Below are 14484 nucleotides of genomic sequence, written 5' to 3' on the forward strand. Positions count from 1 at the left end.
AACCATCCTCCTCCCACCCCAGGCTCCCAAGCAGCTGAGACCGCAGGTGTGTACCACCACGCCCAGCTAAATTTTTTTTTGTATTTTTTAGTAGAGATGGCTTCTCTCCATGTTGTCCAGGCTGGCCCTGAATTCCTGAGCTCAAGAGATCTGCCTGCCTCGGCCTCCTAAAGTTACACCTGTAATCCCAGCCGCACCAGGCCAAGATCTTTTCTATTCCTTGGAGATTTGAAGCTTTTTCTACACAAGACTTTTGTTATTGGAATTCTAGATCTCAGCTCAAATGTCATCTCAAAGAGACCTTCCCTAAACACCTTTTATACAGGGGACAATCTCAGCTCCCTGTAGAATCCCTGTCTCTCATATAAACTTATATTATCTTGATAGCACATATTACTATGTACTTATTTATTGAGACAGGGTCTCACTCTGTCGACCAGGCTGGAGTGCAGTGGTGTTATCATGGCCCACTACAGACTCAATCTCTTGGGCTCAGGTAATCCTCCCATCTCAGCCCCCTTTGTAGCTGGGACCACAGGTGCACACCACCATGCCTGGCTAGTTTTTGCATTTTTTTTTTCAATTAAAGACAGGGTTTTGCCATGTTGCCCAGTCTGGTCTTGAAGTCCTGGACTCAAGTGATCTGCCCACCTTGACCTCCCAAAGTGCTGGGATTACAGGTGTGAGCCACTGCTCCCAGCCGAGTATTGTTTTCAAGAAAGATGAGATTCTATTGAATATGTCCATCTTTAAAAGGAAAATTTGCCCAATTGCATTTTTTACAGGTGGTGGACTCTAGGTGACTGCTACTAATTAGTTGACACCCTGAAGCTGATGTTATGGAGCGTTCTGTTTTTCTCCTTCTGCATTTTCCTTAACCTCCTCTCTCCTCAACACTAGGCTTTTGGCTGGGAATAGCCATGCTTTTAGAACATAAGACACATCGTCTTCTAGAACATTGCTTTTTCCTTGAGATTGCTATTGTCATATTATAAACTATAGCAGTGTTCATATTTGTTTGATTTATTCCTATAACATTCATAGGTGAGGGCCTGTTTTTTGTGTCTCTAAACTCCAGGAATCTTGCATGAAACTGAAAATGATCCAGCTCTCAGCATGTGAAACCTCACAAAATAACCCTTCTGGCTCTCAGCATCCTTCACCTCAGTGAGACCTCAACTGGCTGCTGCTGAAAATAATGCAAAGGAATCAGGAAGGAGATGTTCTGCATGTATTTTGGAACAATGGAGAACAGACAGATTTTGTTAGAACTTAATCCTGCTGGAGAAAAGGGATTGATATAGCTGAGTTCAAAGGGGGTTGGGAAAATAGCATTAATAATATTTTAGAGATTATAGCAAGTTTGTTTAATTTCATTCATTAATTTATTGACCAAATAGTCATTGATGGCCTAGTGTGTGTTAGAAACTATAATTATATGTTGTCATCTGGTGCACACATTATAATCCAATTGGGTGAGTTTGGTTAGATAAGAGAGCCTAATTTGTTTTTTTCTGTTTGTTTTTGGTTTTTTGTTTGTTTGTTTGTTTTGAGACGGAGTTTCACTCTTATTGCCCAGGCTGGAGTGCAATGGCACAATTTCAGCTCACTGTAACCTCGGCCTCCTGGGTTCAATCGATTCTCCTGCCACAGCCTCCCGAGTAGCTGGGATTACAGTCGCCTGCCACAACGCCTGGCTAATTTTTTGTATTTTTAGTAGAGTATTTTTAGTAGAGACGGGGTTTCACCATGTTGGCCAGGCTGGTCTCGAGCTCCTGACCTCAGGTGATCCACCAGCCTCGGCCTCCCAGAGTGCTGGGATTATAGGCATGAGCCACCACGCCCAGCCAAGAAAGCCTAATTTGAAATACAGTGTAGATCAGGGATGTCTCTGTACCCTTGCACATAGTGTGCCCTTTGGATAAACCCAATTGAAATAACATCAAGATCTATTCTTGTAATTCTTGGGGAAGTGTCAAACAGACTTTCATGAAAGGCCTTGAGTGACTGAACTGCTCATCACATTAGTCCCAGTGGAAATGAATGGGCAGTGGCAAATATTAGGAAAGTGCAGGCAGGGCTTTTCTGATTGCCTACTGATTTCCTCCCTTGAGAGGGACAGGCATTTTCTTTTCTTTCTTTCTTTTCTTTTTCTTTCCTTCTTTCTTTCTTTCTTTCTTTTTTTTTTTTATTTGTTTTCGAGACAGAGTCTCGCTCTGTCGCCCAGGCTGGAGTGCAGTGGCGCGATCTCGGCTCACTGCAAGCTCTGCCTCCTGGGTTCGCACCATTCTCCTACCTCAGCCTCCCGAGTAGCCGGGAATACAGGCGCCCTCCACCACGCCCGGCTAATTTTTTTGTATTTTTAGTAGATACGGGGTTTCACCGTGTTAGCCAGGACGGTCTCGAGCTCCTGACCTGATGATCCGCCCGCCTCGGCCTCCCAAAGTGCTGGGATTACAGGCATGAGCCACCGCACTGGGACAGGCATTTTCTTGGTTGCCCACCAGCCTGACTGAAAGACCACTGGGGTATCTTGAAGAAAGACAGTGATTGAGGGCAGGGGGTGCTGGCTACACACTCTAGCCCTCAGCCTGGGGCTGCCCCCATCCCAAGTCCCTTTCCAGTCAACAGTGGATGAAGAACAAAATGGATTCCAAGTACAGACCTCAGGGGCACCAAGCTCTGGATGGTGCTTCTCTTGGGAGGAATATGTGGGTTAAAAATAGAACTGGACTGAGCGAGTACTCTTGAGAATGCCTCTGGGCCCCTTCTCTCCCTCTTGGTGTGTTCACTGCAGGCTGTCTGCTCCCCAAGGCAGCTGCTACAAGGCAGGAAGGGAGCCAGGAATGGTTAATCAGATCTACCTCCAATCTGAGCTAAAGATGTCTGCTGGTTACCCCATGAGATCCCGCCCAGCTCACCAAGATCAATCTTTGTCAAGGGTTTTCTGATCCTAACTAGTAATAAAGAGTGTGCACTTCACTGCTGTGTCTTCTGTGTCATGTGTATGTCAGGGCAGTTTGCTCAGAGGTGGCAGCTTAAATCTGTATCTTCCCTCCATCCCACTGCGTTCAATCTCATTCACTACTGGAGGGCCCTTCCTCTTCCAACAAGTTACCCAAGGATTAGGGGCACCTCTGTGGGACCTTCAGTACATCGTGATTTTCCCTGCTACCCTCACTGTCCACATGGTCCCTTGAAGATGGGACTGCTCTAGGGCAGGCTGCTCCAGGGCTGGTGGGGCATGAGAGGTCAGGTGAGGAAGATGCTTCTTCTACCTAGGCTTGGCGCTCTGATGCCTGGGATCCAGCCTCCTGTATACCACTAAGCCATTTCCCTGAGATCCTGTCTCCCCGAGGTCCCCTGATGTCCCATGTGCAGAAACTTCCCTCATGTATTTCTGCCTGCCAAGTCACTGTCCCCTCTCTCCTATGCATAATCCTATCAAGGTGTTTAGAATTCTGGAAAACAGCCAGGCTGTAGCCTGTCTGCTCACAAGACAAATGTTCCCTGAGGTGAAGGGGAGGGGAGGCCGGCTACCTGCTTGGTATGGGCACAGGAATGGGGACAGAGAACAAAAGTGCCCCTGCCCCACCAGCATTCTCATTTCCCTGACAGTCACGATTACCAGGAAGGCCTTGGTTACTTACTTTGGAGTGCTGGAGGGGAAAGGGTCCATCAGAGACATCAAACCCAAAGCTAGGGTTTCTGGATTGGCAGCTAAGGTTTTGTGATACTCGTATGCTGATAGCTCCTTGGAATTTTTGGAAGATAGGACACAGATGGGACTTGGAAGTGTTATAGTACATTTTAATGTGGTTCTCAATGTGTGGTTTCTGGACCAGAAGCATCAGGATCACCTGGGAACTTGCTACAAATGCAAATGATCAGGCCCCACTCAGACTTCCTGATCCCGGAAGTTCAGGAAGTGGGGCCCAGTAGGTGTTTCTGATGCACACTGAAGTTTGAGAACTTTTGTTTTCATCCACAGTGTAATGTGAACGAATAACCCTAGTTCTCATTATAGTTGGTTCGTTTAGGGCGTCACAATGTACTCTGATGTCTACTGGAATGTATGAAGTTCTGTGCATAGCTTTTTATATAGCTCAGTGTGATTACCCCACATATCAGGGCTTTTTTCACAGTAACCTGCCTGAATCTGTGAAGGTTGGCCAGAATCACTGAAGTTGGCTGTCAATTCTCCCTTCGTTCTGGGAGTTGGACATGTAGGTAAAAGCAGTAAGTGAGGTGTTTGTGGGAAAAGCCTGAGCTTTGGCACCAGAGAGAACTGGGTTCAAATACCTGCTCTGCTATTCACTAGGTGTGCAACCTTGAACAAGTTTCTGAATTTCTTCAGTCCGCAAAAAGTGTTGATTCCCTTCCCCTACCCTCGCGGTTCTGCTTTGTGATGCTGGGGTAATGAGTATAAGGGATGCCTCTTGATTGCCTACTCATAACATTGAGTGCCTTCTATGTGAGACTTTATGGCCATTATCCTATTAGTAACCATCACATCTCTGTAAAGTTATAGGTATAATAGCTACCCCCCCCCTTTAACTGTTCTTCAAGGAGGATATTCTACCCTATTTTACAGATGGAGCAACTCAATCACCTACCCAAAGTCATTCAGCTGGGAGTTGGTAAAGCCTGGGTTCAAACTCCAATTTGCCTGGCACCAAACTCCATGCTTTTTCTACTATAACACAGTGCCTTAACTTTTTACCCTTACCAATTAATAGCAGTTAATAGGGTATGCCAATACATTGACCCATAGAATTGATAATAATGAAGGAAATTTGAGTCATAGAGACAGTATGGTAGAAAGGGAAGTGGGTTGACGTGCCAAAAGAGTCAGGCTTCGTTGCTATGGATAGTATTGGTGCTAGGAAAGGAAATGGCAGGAGAGGGTTGGGGACATGGCTCCTAGGAGTGTTGGCCTGGCAAAACCTGCAGAGACAGAGATGCAGGAGATGGACAGCATGTGATGTTTGGCATGTCCCCCATCCCCACTCCCACCAAGGCTCTTGCCATCAAAACTTCCACTCTCATTCAGCTGCAAGTAGTGGCTCCAACTCAGACCCTTACTATGGAAACCTCTGCAGATAACATGCAGGGCTAGAGGGAAGCACCTGTCAGGCGTCACAGGAGAGAACAATAGACTGATGGATAAGTGTGCTTCTGTATTCCTGTGGGGGCAGGAGAGCGGCGCGTGATCAAGGCTAAGTGACTGGACTGATGAACAATGTAAAATAAAGGAATTTTTCTTGATAAAAACATGTTTCAAATGAGGAGAGTGCCCTGATATCTGGTAGAAGTGGAGGCTTTGTCCTCTCATGGGACCAGCTCTCACTTACATGCAGAACGCAAGAAAGAACCAGGCCAACACCCCTAGGAGCCATGTCCCCAATCCTCTCCTTCCGCTAACTTCTTTTCGAGCACCAACACTAGAAACCAAGACACACAGGAAAGAATCAAGGAGATTTAAATCCACTCTCTTGGGAAGTCATTTTCCCGAGACCCTTCTGATTATCAAAATAGACTGCATTTATCAAAAAAGAACTATGAAAAACAATTCACACCACCCATAATCCCAAAACCTGAAGGTGACTGCTGTTTATACTTTGATGTATTTACTTTATATACACACACATATTTACAGATATACGTACATATATACCAAGACAGGACACAGTACACATTCTGTTGTGGCCTCAACTGTAGAAGTAATGGCTCCAATCTGGAGCCTCCTGTAGTGGACTCTGTACCAATCACGTGGTAAGGTATAAGGACAGGCAGAAACACTTTTTGGGTAGTAGACCAGTAGTTAGATGTAGATATGTAGAGAGAAAGAGAGATAGAGCTAGAGAGATTTATTTACCAAAACAGAATGGTACATATTTCTTTCTGATGTTCATTTCTCACTTAACAGTAAGACACAAGCACAGTCTCATATTCTTAACTTTTGATATTGTGATATTAAATGGCTTTGTAACATTTTGCCATGTCAACATTTCACAATATGCTTACTTAGTTCTATCTTACTGGGTACTTAGATTGTTTCCAAATTTTTATTTTCACTCCCAACATTGTTAGGTGCAGTCTTCTGTATCATGGCCAAGAGTGAATATTATCACTAAAAATATCTTAGCCAGTTTGAAAGATACATTGTTTTAATTTATACAGGCTGAACATCTGTAATCCAAAAATCCAGAACCTGAAATGCTCCAAAACCCAAAACTTTTCGAGTACCACCATGACGCTCAAAGGAAATGCTCATCGGAGCAGTTCAGATTTTCAGATTAGGGATGTTCAACTGGCAAACATAAGGTAAATATTCCAAAATCTAAAAAAAAAAAAATCTAAAATCCAAAACACTTCTGGTCCCAAGCATTTCAGATATGGGATACTCGACCTGTATTTCTTTGTTTACTAGGGAGATGGAACATTTTTTCAAGTTGCTTATCCATCAGCAATTCTAGCATGACTTTGCTATTCATGTCCTTATTCCAGCTTATTCAGGGAATATTCATCTTATCTTGTTTGTATTTATTTGATTGTAAAAATATCACCTTAACTCTTTGTTATACTTAAGATTGCAAATACTTTCCTTTGTTTGTAGTTTACCTGTAAATTTGTGTCTGGTAGCATTTTAGTGGTCAGATATATTAAATGTTTTTATACGGAAATCTTTTTTTCCACTGCCATTTCTTCTTTTTCTTCTATTCTTAGGAAGGTCTTTATTTTGAGATAAAATAAACAGCCATTATATTTGATTCTATACCTTTCATAGTTTTTTTTTTTTTTAAAAAACTTAACTCTATCCTTGAATTTTTTTGGTATTGTGAGTAGGTGACTAAGTGTATTTTCCCCCAAATAGCTAACCTAGTATCTTAGTATCTCAGCATCATATTTCTTTTAATTTATTTTTTTGAGACAGGGTCTCCCTCTGTTGCCCAGGCTAGAGTGCGGTGGTATAATCATGGCTCACTGCAACCTCAAACTCCTGGACTCAAACAATCCTGCCACCTCAGCCTCCTGGGTATCTGGGAATATAGGCATGTGCCACCACATCCAGCTAATTTTTATTTTTTGTGGAGACAGGGTCTTGCTATTTTGCCCAGGGTGGTCTCAAACTCCTGGCCTCAAGTGATCCACCTGCGTTGGCCTCCCAAAGTGCTGGGATTACAGGCATGAGCCACCATGCCTGGCCCTCAGCATCATTTGTAAACGTTCCATTCTTTCCCCACTCATCTGAAAACAATATCCTTATCAAATACCAAATATATATATATATATATACACACACACACACACACACACACACACACGCATACTGTATATACATACATAATGTATATACACATACACATAAATACATACTGCTGTATATATTTGTGTGTATACTGTGTCTTGTCCTTTGAACTGTTGGTCTATTCTTATACCCACCTAACATCTGATTCTAGCTTTCTAATACATTTTAACAAATGCAGTGAAAGTTATTACTCATTATTCATTTTGTCCTAACCTTTCTTGGTAGTCATCACCCCTGTATTCTCTCAGTTGAAGCTTTAAAATCTAATTCTGTATTCCTTTGAGTCCAAGATGTACTTCTTTCAATTGGATTCTGTGAGACTTACCCCATAGCTTCACAATTCGATCTTTTCTTTTTTTCTCTTTTTTTTTTTTCTTTTTTTTTTTTTGAGGCGGATCTCGCTCTGTCGCCCTGACTGGAGTGCAGTGGCGCTAGCTCACTGTAAGCTCCGCCTCCTGGGTTCACGCCATTCTCCTGCCTCAGCCTCCCGAGTAGCTGGGACTACAGGCACCTGCCACCACGCCCGGCTAATTTTTTGTATTTTTAGTAGAGACAGGGTTTCACTGTGTTAGCCAGGATGGTCTCGCTCTCCTGACCTCATGATCCGCCCGCCTCGGCCTCCCAAAGTGCTGGGATTACAGGAGTGAGCCACTGCGCCCGGCCTCTTTTTTTCTTTTTAACCCAGTCTAAGTAGATTTCTGTTCCTTAAGGTTTTACCTCAGCCTTATTTTCTCTCTCCACTTCCTCTTTCTATGATCTCATCTAAACAGCTGACATCTGTCATCTTTAGGAAGAAGTCTAGATTGATATAAATAAAAAGCTAACATTGGCCAGGTATGGTGGCTCACGCCTATACTCCCAGCACTTTGGGAGGCTGAGGCGGGCAGATCACTTGAGGTCAGGAGTTCAAGAGCAGCCTGGCCAACATGGTGAAATCTTGTCTCTACTAAAGATACAAAAATAAACAAAAATTAGCCAGGTGTAGCAAGGGGGTCAATATGGCTGACCTGAATACAGGAAAGTAGTAGATGAGGAGGGAGGGGCATGGGGCTGCCCCAGATTATGGCTGGAAACTGCAGGTAAAGGTTTCTTGAAATCAGCTGTGCAAATAGTGGCTCACGCCTGTAATCCCAGCACTTTGGGAGGCCAAGGCAGGTGGATCACCTGAGGTCGGGAGTTCGAGGCCAGCCTGGCCAACACGGTGAAACCGTCTCTACTAAAAATACAAAAATTAGCTGGGCGTGGTGGCTATCCCAGCTACTTGGGAGCTACTCGGGGGTCTGAGGTATGACAGTCGCTTGAACCCAGGAGGCAGAGGTTGCAGTGAGCCGAGATCGTGCCCCTGCACTCCAGCCTGTTCAACAGAGTGAGACTCTGTCTCAAAAAAATATATATAATAATAAAATAAAATAAAAATTGTTGAAACCCTTCCCAAAAGGCCTTAGATTTGGGAATAGGAACTGTGTATTAATAGGGTTCAGAACCACCTGGCAAAGATAGTTGAGTGTCATGGCTACACTGCACTTAAAGCTGAGGGACGAGGGGAAGGGGTATGAATGCTATTAAGGAAAGTGAGAAGAGAGAGACAGTTCCATTTAGTTTCTTAAAGACACTAACGCACAGTCAAAATGATTCATGATGCACAAGAGTTTGAGGGCAGAATGACAATGATATGTGATCAGAATAACTAGATGAGGCTACCCTGAAAAAAAGTGACATTCAGGGCTTAATATTACTGATGAGGTACAGTGCAAACTGGGCTTGGTTTTGATCTTCCAAAAGGCATGCTGCCACAACATCCATCTGCCCCACAAGTGGGCTGGATAAAATTCAAGTTATTTTAAGAATATTGAAGAATATTTATAAGGCAACTACATACAAGATAGAAGAGTACAGAAGTCAGATTTCTGTAATCACTTAATGTAAGGCATGTGCTTTAAAAAATCTATTGTTTCTGCAAAAGGCAGGATGTATAGTGGTTAACTGCATGTTCTTTGGGGGGCAAACAGAACTGGGCTCAAATATCCATTTTGCCACTTAATCCTGTGTGACTTTGGTTAAGCAACCAACTCGAGCCTCAGTTATCTCATCTGTAAACTGGAAATGATACCCCCAACCTCAGACAGTTGGTATATTAAATGAAACAACGTGTTTAAAGTGCACAGCACTGTAACTGCTCAATAAAATTATGGCTTTTTCCTACTAAAGATGCATTGTATGTCAAGATTTCTCACATTCATTATGCATACCTCTTGAAATTAAAGGGACCCAAACTTACACTGCTATCAAAATACATGCAGACAGCAAAAACAAAGGAAACACATTTCATCAGAATTCTAAAGGCAGTTCTGGCATTCAAAAAGTAAACGCATTGAACCTAAAAAGATGACCCTCCAAATTGACTTTCTAGATACATTGTAACCCTCACAGCAACATATATGGAACCATTCTTCCTGATGATCAGTCAACTTAAAGTGCTTCTTTCAGAGGCCTCGTGAGGTGGCAGTTATGAAAGCCATTTCTTTGACTTAATTACAAGCTATTAAACGTCTTTCAGAAAATGAAACCCTATTATTCTGGAACTATGGAGGGAGCCAATGTCTAATTCCTTCTCCCACCAAAAATACCTCTTATGTAAAAATGAGTATGTTTATGTATGTGTTGTCGTTTTATCCAATTATATAAAAATTGAGCATTAGATTGGATTGTAAGGAATTTAAAGGAAATTCAGAAAATGGATAGCTCCTCCCCTTGCCCCGCCACATCCCTGAGGTATATGTCACTCAGAATGAAATGAACTTCAACAATGAGTACAGTTCATCAATGCAGACAGACATACGCTGAAAGTACATTTGTTAAGATGTTCTTACATTTGTTAGATTTCCGTATTTTGTTTTTGATGTTTTCTTGCAATTTCCATGACTATGTAGGTCCCCCTATTTGAGGTGTCTGTACTAAAGGTTCTGTACTAGTGCCTTCCTAATGACAGGACTTGGTTAAGTTGCAGATCCATGAGATCCTATGATTCCTGTTGACAATCCAAGAGACTAGAATTTAAGGAACTTAGGTTATACAATTAACTCTAAGCTCTTAAGGCTGAGCATATAGAATAAAAATGAGGTTATCCATAGTGGCATGAAATGTATGATCTTTATTAATTTTTAATCCATCAATCTAAAATCACACATACTAGATCAAACAGAAGTACCACAGTATGCTTTATTTTGCAGGTAGTAATTGGTTCTCTAAATTGATACATCCAAAACTTTAGTTAGCAGCAAGCATCAGTTCTTCCAAAGCAGCTTAGGTGAAAAACAATTCTTTACATTCACCAGTTCAAAGTCGTACTGTCTGATCCACTGTTGTTTTGACATAAAAATGAACCCAGTAGGCAAAGCTAATTAAACACTCAGCTCATAGATTTTCAGCTTCCTTTATCTTATTGGAGTTGAAGCAGTTTTTAACCCTCTGTTCATATTCTGTATTTTAATTCTCAAAGAATTAAACACACATATTTTCTAATTAATTAAGATAGAGCCACGATAACTATTGAGGAATTAGTGATATTAGTCTCATACCCAAAAGGTAGAACACTTTTAAATGAACCCATAATTTTGAATGTATCTGAATTTCCAATTTATATGCTTAGCAAGGTCACAAGCTGGATTTAATTAATCTGGCTTCTAGACAATCATCTCAAAAATATGTATTGAAATGAAGTCACTGTTTTTTATGATGCCATCAATTTAACCAAATGCTTTTACAACAAATGAGCAGTTGTTCTCAAAAGAGAACACTTTAAAAGAAAACATTCTTTACATACTTAGCAAATACAGGAGAGTGTGATCAGAGCTATAGAGTTCTAGAGGAGTTGTAATTGAGCAATCTAACTTTCTACTCCAGTTTTTGAGATGTACATGTTTTTGAGATGTACATATAGAGAAGGCAGTAAAGAAAGATCTTGATAAATTTTCTTTAACAAAATTTTGTAATTCCAGTTATTGGCAAAGGGTTCTGGCATGAGTTAATGGCAGCAATACAGTGGTGAGCTTCTGCATTGTGCTGAGAGGTAGATTGGGACTTAATCCTTGGATTGAATAACCAACTCACTTTATTTAAGGTTTAGGCTTAATTTTTTTAATCCAAAAAATATTTTCTGAAGTGAAGGCAGATCTTTGGGAACTTTTGTTTTTAGTTAAATATAGAGATAAAATAGCTTGATAAAATAAACGTCTGCCTTACACTAATGACAGGTGTACAAAGCAGCCATTTGAACCCCAGACAACTTCAACACTGTGCTTCCCAAAAAAAGGGCAATTGAACAGCTGAACCAATCAAGCAGACACGGGGATGAGCGGTCTCTAGTACCTTACTCCAGAAGCCAGAGCCATTAGCGGTCCCTACAGGGATATAAGTCTACATCAAGATCAACAAATGTACAGAATAATCTTGGTCCAGCTTTGGCTAGGCAGGCATCTGACTGATGACATATCAGGGCCCACTAACCTCTAGAGTAAGCACTTGTTGCTGTGAGAAAAAAGAAATCAATATATTAAAAATATCAACTAGAGCATATTCATGTAGGGAATGGGAGAGTGCAGGAGGCACACAAACAAAGTATATAGAGTTTTTGTTTTCAGTGCAGGATAAATGAACCTTCTTAACAAGTTAAGGCTCTGAGGGAAAAAACTTTCTAAACCACAACCTTAATAAACCATAACCCATACAGGTGTTCCAAATCAACACCTTTTAAAAAAAGCTGAAGGTCTTACTTCATCCTTCAGTATAAATGTCAAGTCTGAGATAATCAGTATATTCCAAACTCCAGAAAAAAAAAAGAAATTTCCTTGTTAAAATATAGTAGCTATTAACAGTGATGAAGAAAACAGCCAAACTTTTGCTATTAAATACGATATCATGAAGCCATTTCTTTCTTAACCAAAAAAATACAGATTTAAATAATGCTGATCAGGAGGTGGGGAAAGGAAGTCTTATCATGAACCAAATTTCGTTTCTGCCACTAATGAAAATGAATCCATTATGTTCTTGAATTTATTTCCTGAAGCAAGTTAAATTCTTTAACACCTTTGATTTTGCAAATAACATAAAAGTAGTAAAATATAAGTAACTGTAACATATAAAATTACACATCAGTAAAAATGCTTTCATAATTGGATCCAGGGGCTTAAAATCATTACTTACTTAAAAAATTCTAAGCCACAATTTTTCTTTTAATTATACTTTAACAAAGGAAGAAAAAAAACAAAAAAATTGGTCCTAATATATTTTGTCTTAAATAAGTGTACTCATGCCCAAGTTAGCTAGCAACTCACTTAAGTTTGTCTGCATATCTTAAACAATCTATTGCACAGCATGTCCTGGCTTTTAGCCAATGGAAACGTAACTTCTAACTGAAAACAAAACAAAACAAAAAAACCCCCACTAGATTTAATTGATTACACAGACTGATAACCAGTACGACTTTTCCTTCTTCCAATCATATAAGAGATAAAGACAACAATTATAAGGAAGCCCAAGGCCACACCCACTGCAACAGGAATAAGAAAGTTGAGGTCAGAGTCAGCAGAACATTCTTCAGCTGTTAGAAAAGAACAGACAGCAAGGAAATTAGTAAAGAATGCAATTAAGCAGTAAAAAGCATGCGAGAAACAAGCATTTTTAAAGTGTACATAGCTTAGTCTTTTATAGCATTACCTCTATTTTATTTGCTCAATATCTCATTATCGCTTTATTTAAAAGCACACGAAATTCCTCAGTACAAAAAGCAGAAGGTAAGGGAAGAATAGGAAGGGCCCAAAATAGAGAATTGTGCTTGCCTAATATGGGAAGACTTTAGGTTTGATTATCTAATGACACTGGGTTAAGGAGCCATCATCTTCACTTAAAACCACTGCCTGTGTATTTCCCTACTCTCTTTCTCCTTTGTTATACCTATAACTAAAGTATAAATAAGAATTCTGTATAAGCAATAAAATATAAGTTAAAAAAGACTTAGGATCAAGAATGCAGTATATACTTTTTTTTTGCATAGGCATTAGGTAGCTATTAGGTTATACACAATTACTTTTAGCTGAGCAGTGGCCTGGAAGAATAACAGCAGTATTTAATTCATTGCAGTCCATTCCACCGAACCACCAGGAAAGCAACATGTGCAATGTAGATTTTGAGTTCTGGATTCAGACAGAACTGAGTTTAAATCTTGACTCCTTCCAGTACTAGCCAAAGGACCTTGGGCAAGTTATTCAAACTGGGCCTCACTTTCCTCATCTGTAAGAGGGGGATAATACCCATAAGGAAATTGAGGATTAAATACAATTTTATTTCTAAAGCACCTGATACACATCAGGAGGTCAACAAGTGTTCCTTCTCGTCTCTTTTCCTCTTATGCTCATGGTCCCATCTGAGAAGGATTAGGTTTTGAAGTAGCAAACAGAGATTAAAATAGGAGTGTTTTGGTATATTACTATTGAAAAAGTCCATATTAGTATAAAAAAAAATTAAGCAAAACATAGTATGGAAGCCCAAAGTGCCCAATTCTGATCTCATAATTTCAAGTGTAAACCAGCTGTTGTTTTACTGTTGAGTGACTAGATTTCATTAGGGTCAATTTTTATCAAAATGCTAACAATAGTTTTGTTGTCCACTTGATATGGAACCTCAATGAATTTCACTCCCCTTTCTGTAAATAATCGTTAAGGTCATTTCCAGTAATAGCTAATGAAATTAACAAAATGTGTTATCTGATGTGATTTATGATTAAGCAATGACTTGTACTTTTCTTCTAATTTTAACTTTTCCTCCTCTTGTACTTTTGCCATTCATAAAAATGTTGCTACAGTTCTGAGTACATAACATAACACTCATTTCAGTAACCACACATTAGCCTATGTTGAAAGAACTTACTATATTTTACTGAAAGCTCTCAAAGACTGAGAGCTGGGTAACAAGATACACTGTATAGAAGTTATAGAAACTCTGATCATGCCCATATATACATACAATGGGTTAATAATACTTCAACGCGAAAGTCTTCTAGTCTATTAATCTTCCTTCTTTATCTATGTTTCATATCTGTGCTACTCTTATACCACGGAATATGCTTCAACAAGGGCTGATTATCTAGTTCATTTTAATGCCAACAGCTTCTCTTT

General features: G+C 40.3%; 1 protein-coding gene across 1 annotated transcript in view; it reads right to left on the reverse strand.

Annotated features, from left to right (window-relative positions):
* Window positions 1–10443: 10443 nt before the first annotated feature.
* LAMP2 (lysosomal associated membrane protein 2) overlaps window positions 10444–14484 on the reverse strand; it is a 42433-nt gene continuing 38392 nt past the window's right edge. The window contains exon 9 of the mRNA XM_050776108.1: window positions 10444–12911. Within this exon, the coding sequence (XP_050632065.1) occupies window positions 12769–12911 (143 nt within the window). The 3' untranslated portion in view covers window positions 10444–12768. The remainder of the gene's footprint in view (window positions 12912–14484) is intronic.

The sequence above is a fragment of the Macaca thibetana genome, chromosome X, assembly GCF_024542745.1.
Source record: "Macaca thibetana thibetana isolate TM-01 chromosome X, ASM2454274v1, whole genome shotgun sequence".
In the NCBI taxonomy this organism is placed as follows: Eukaryota; Metazoa; Chordata; class Mammalia; order Primates; family Cercopithecidae; genus Macaca; species Macaca thibetana.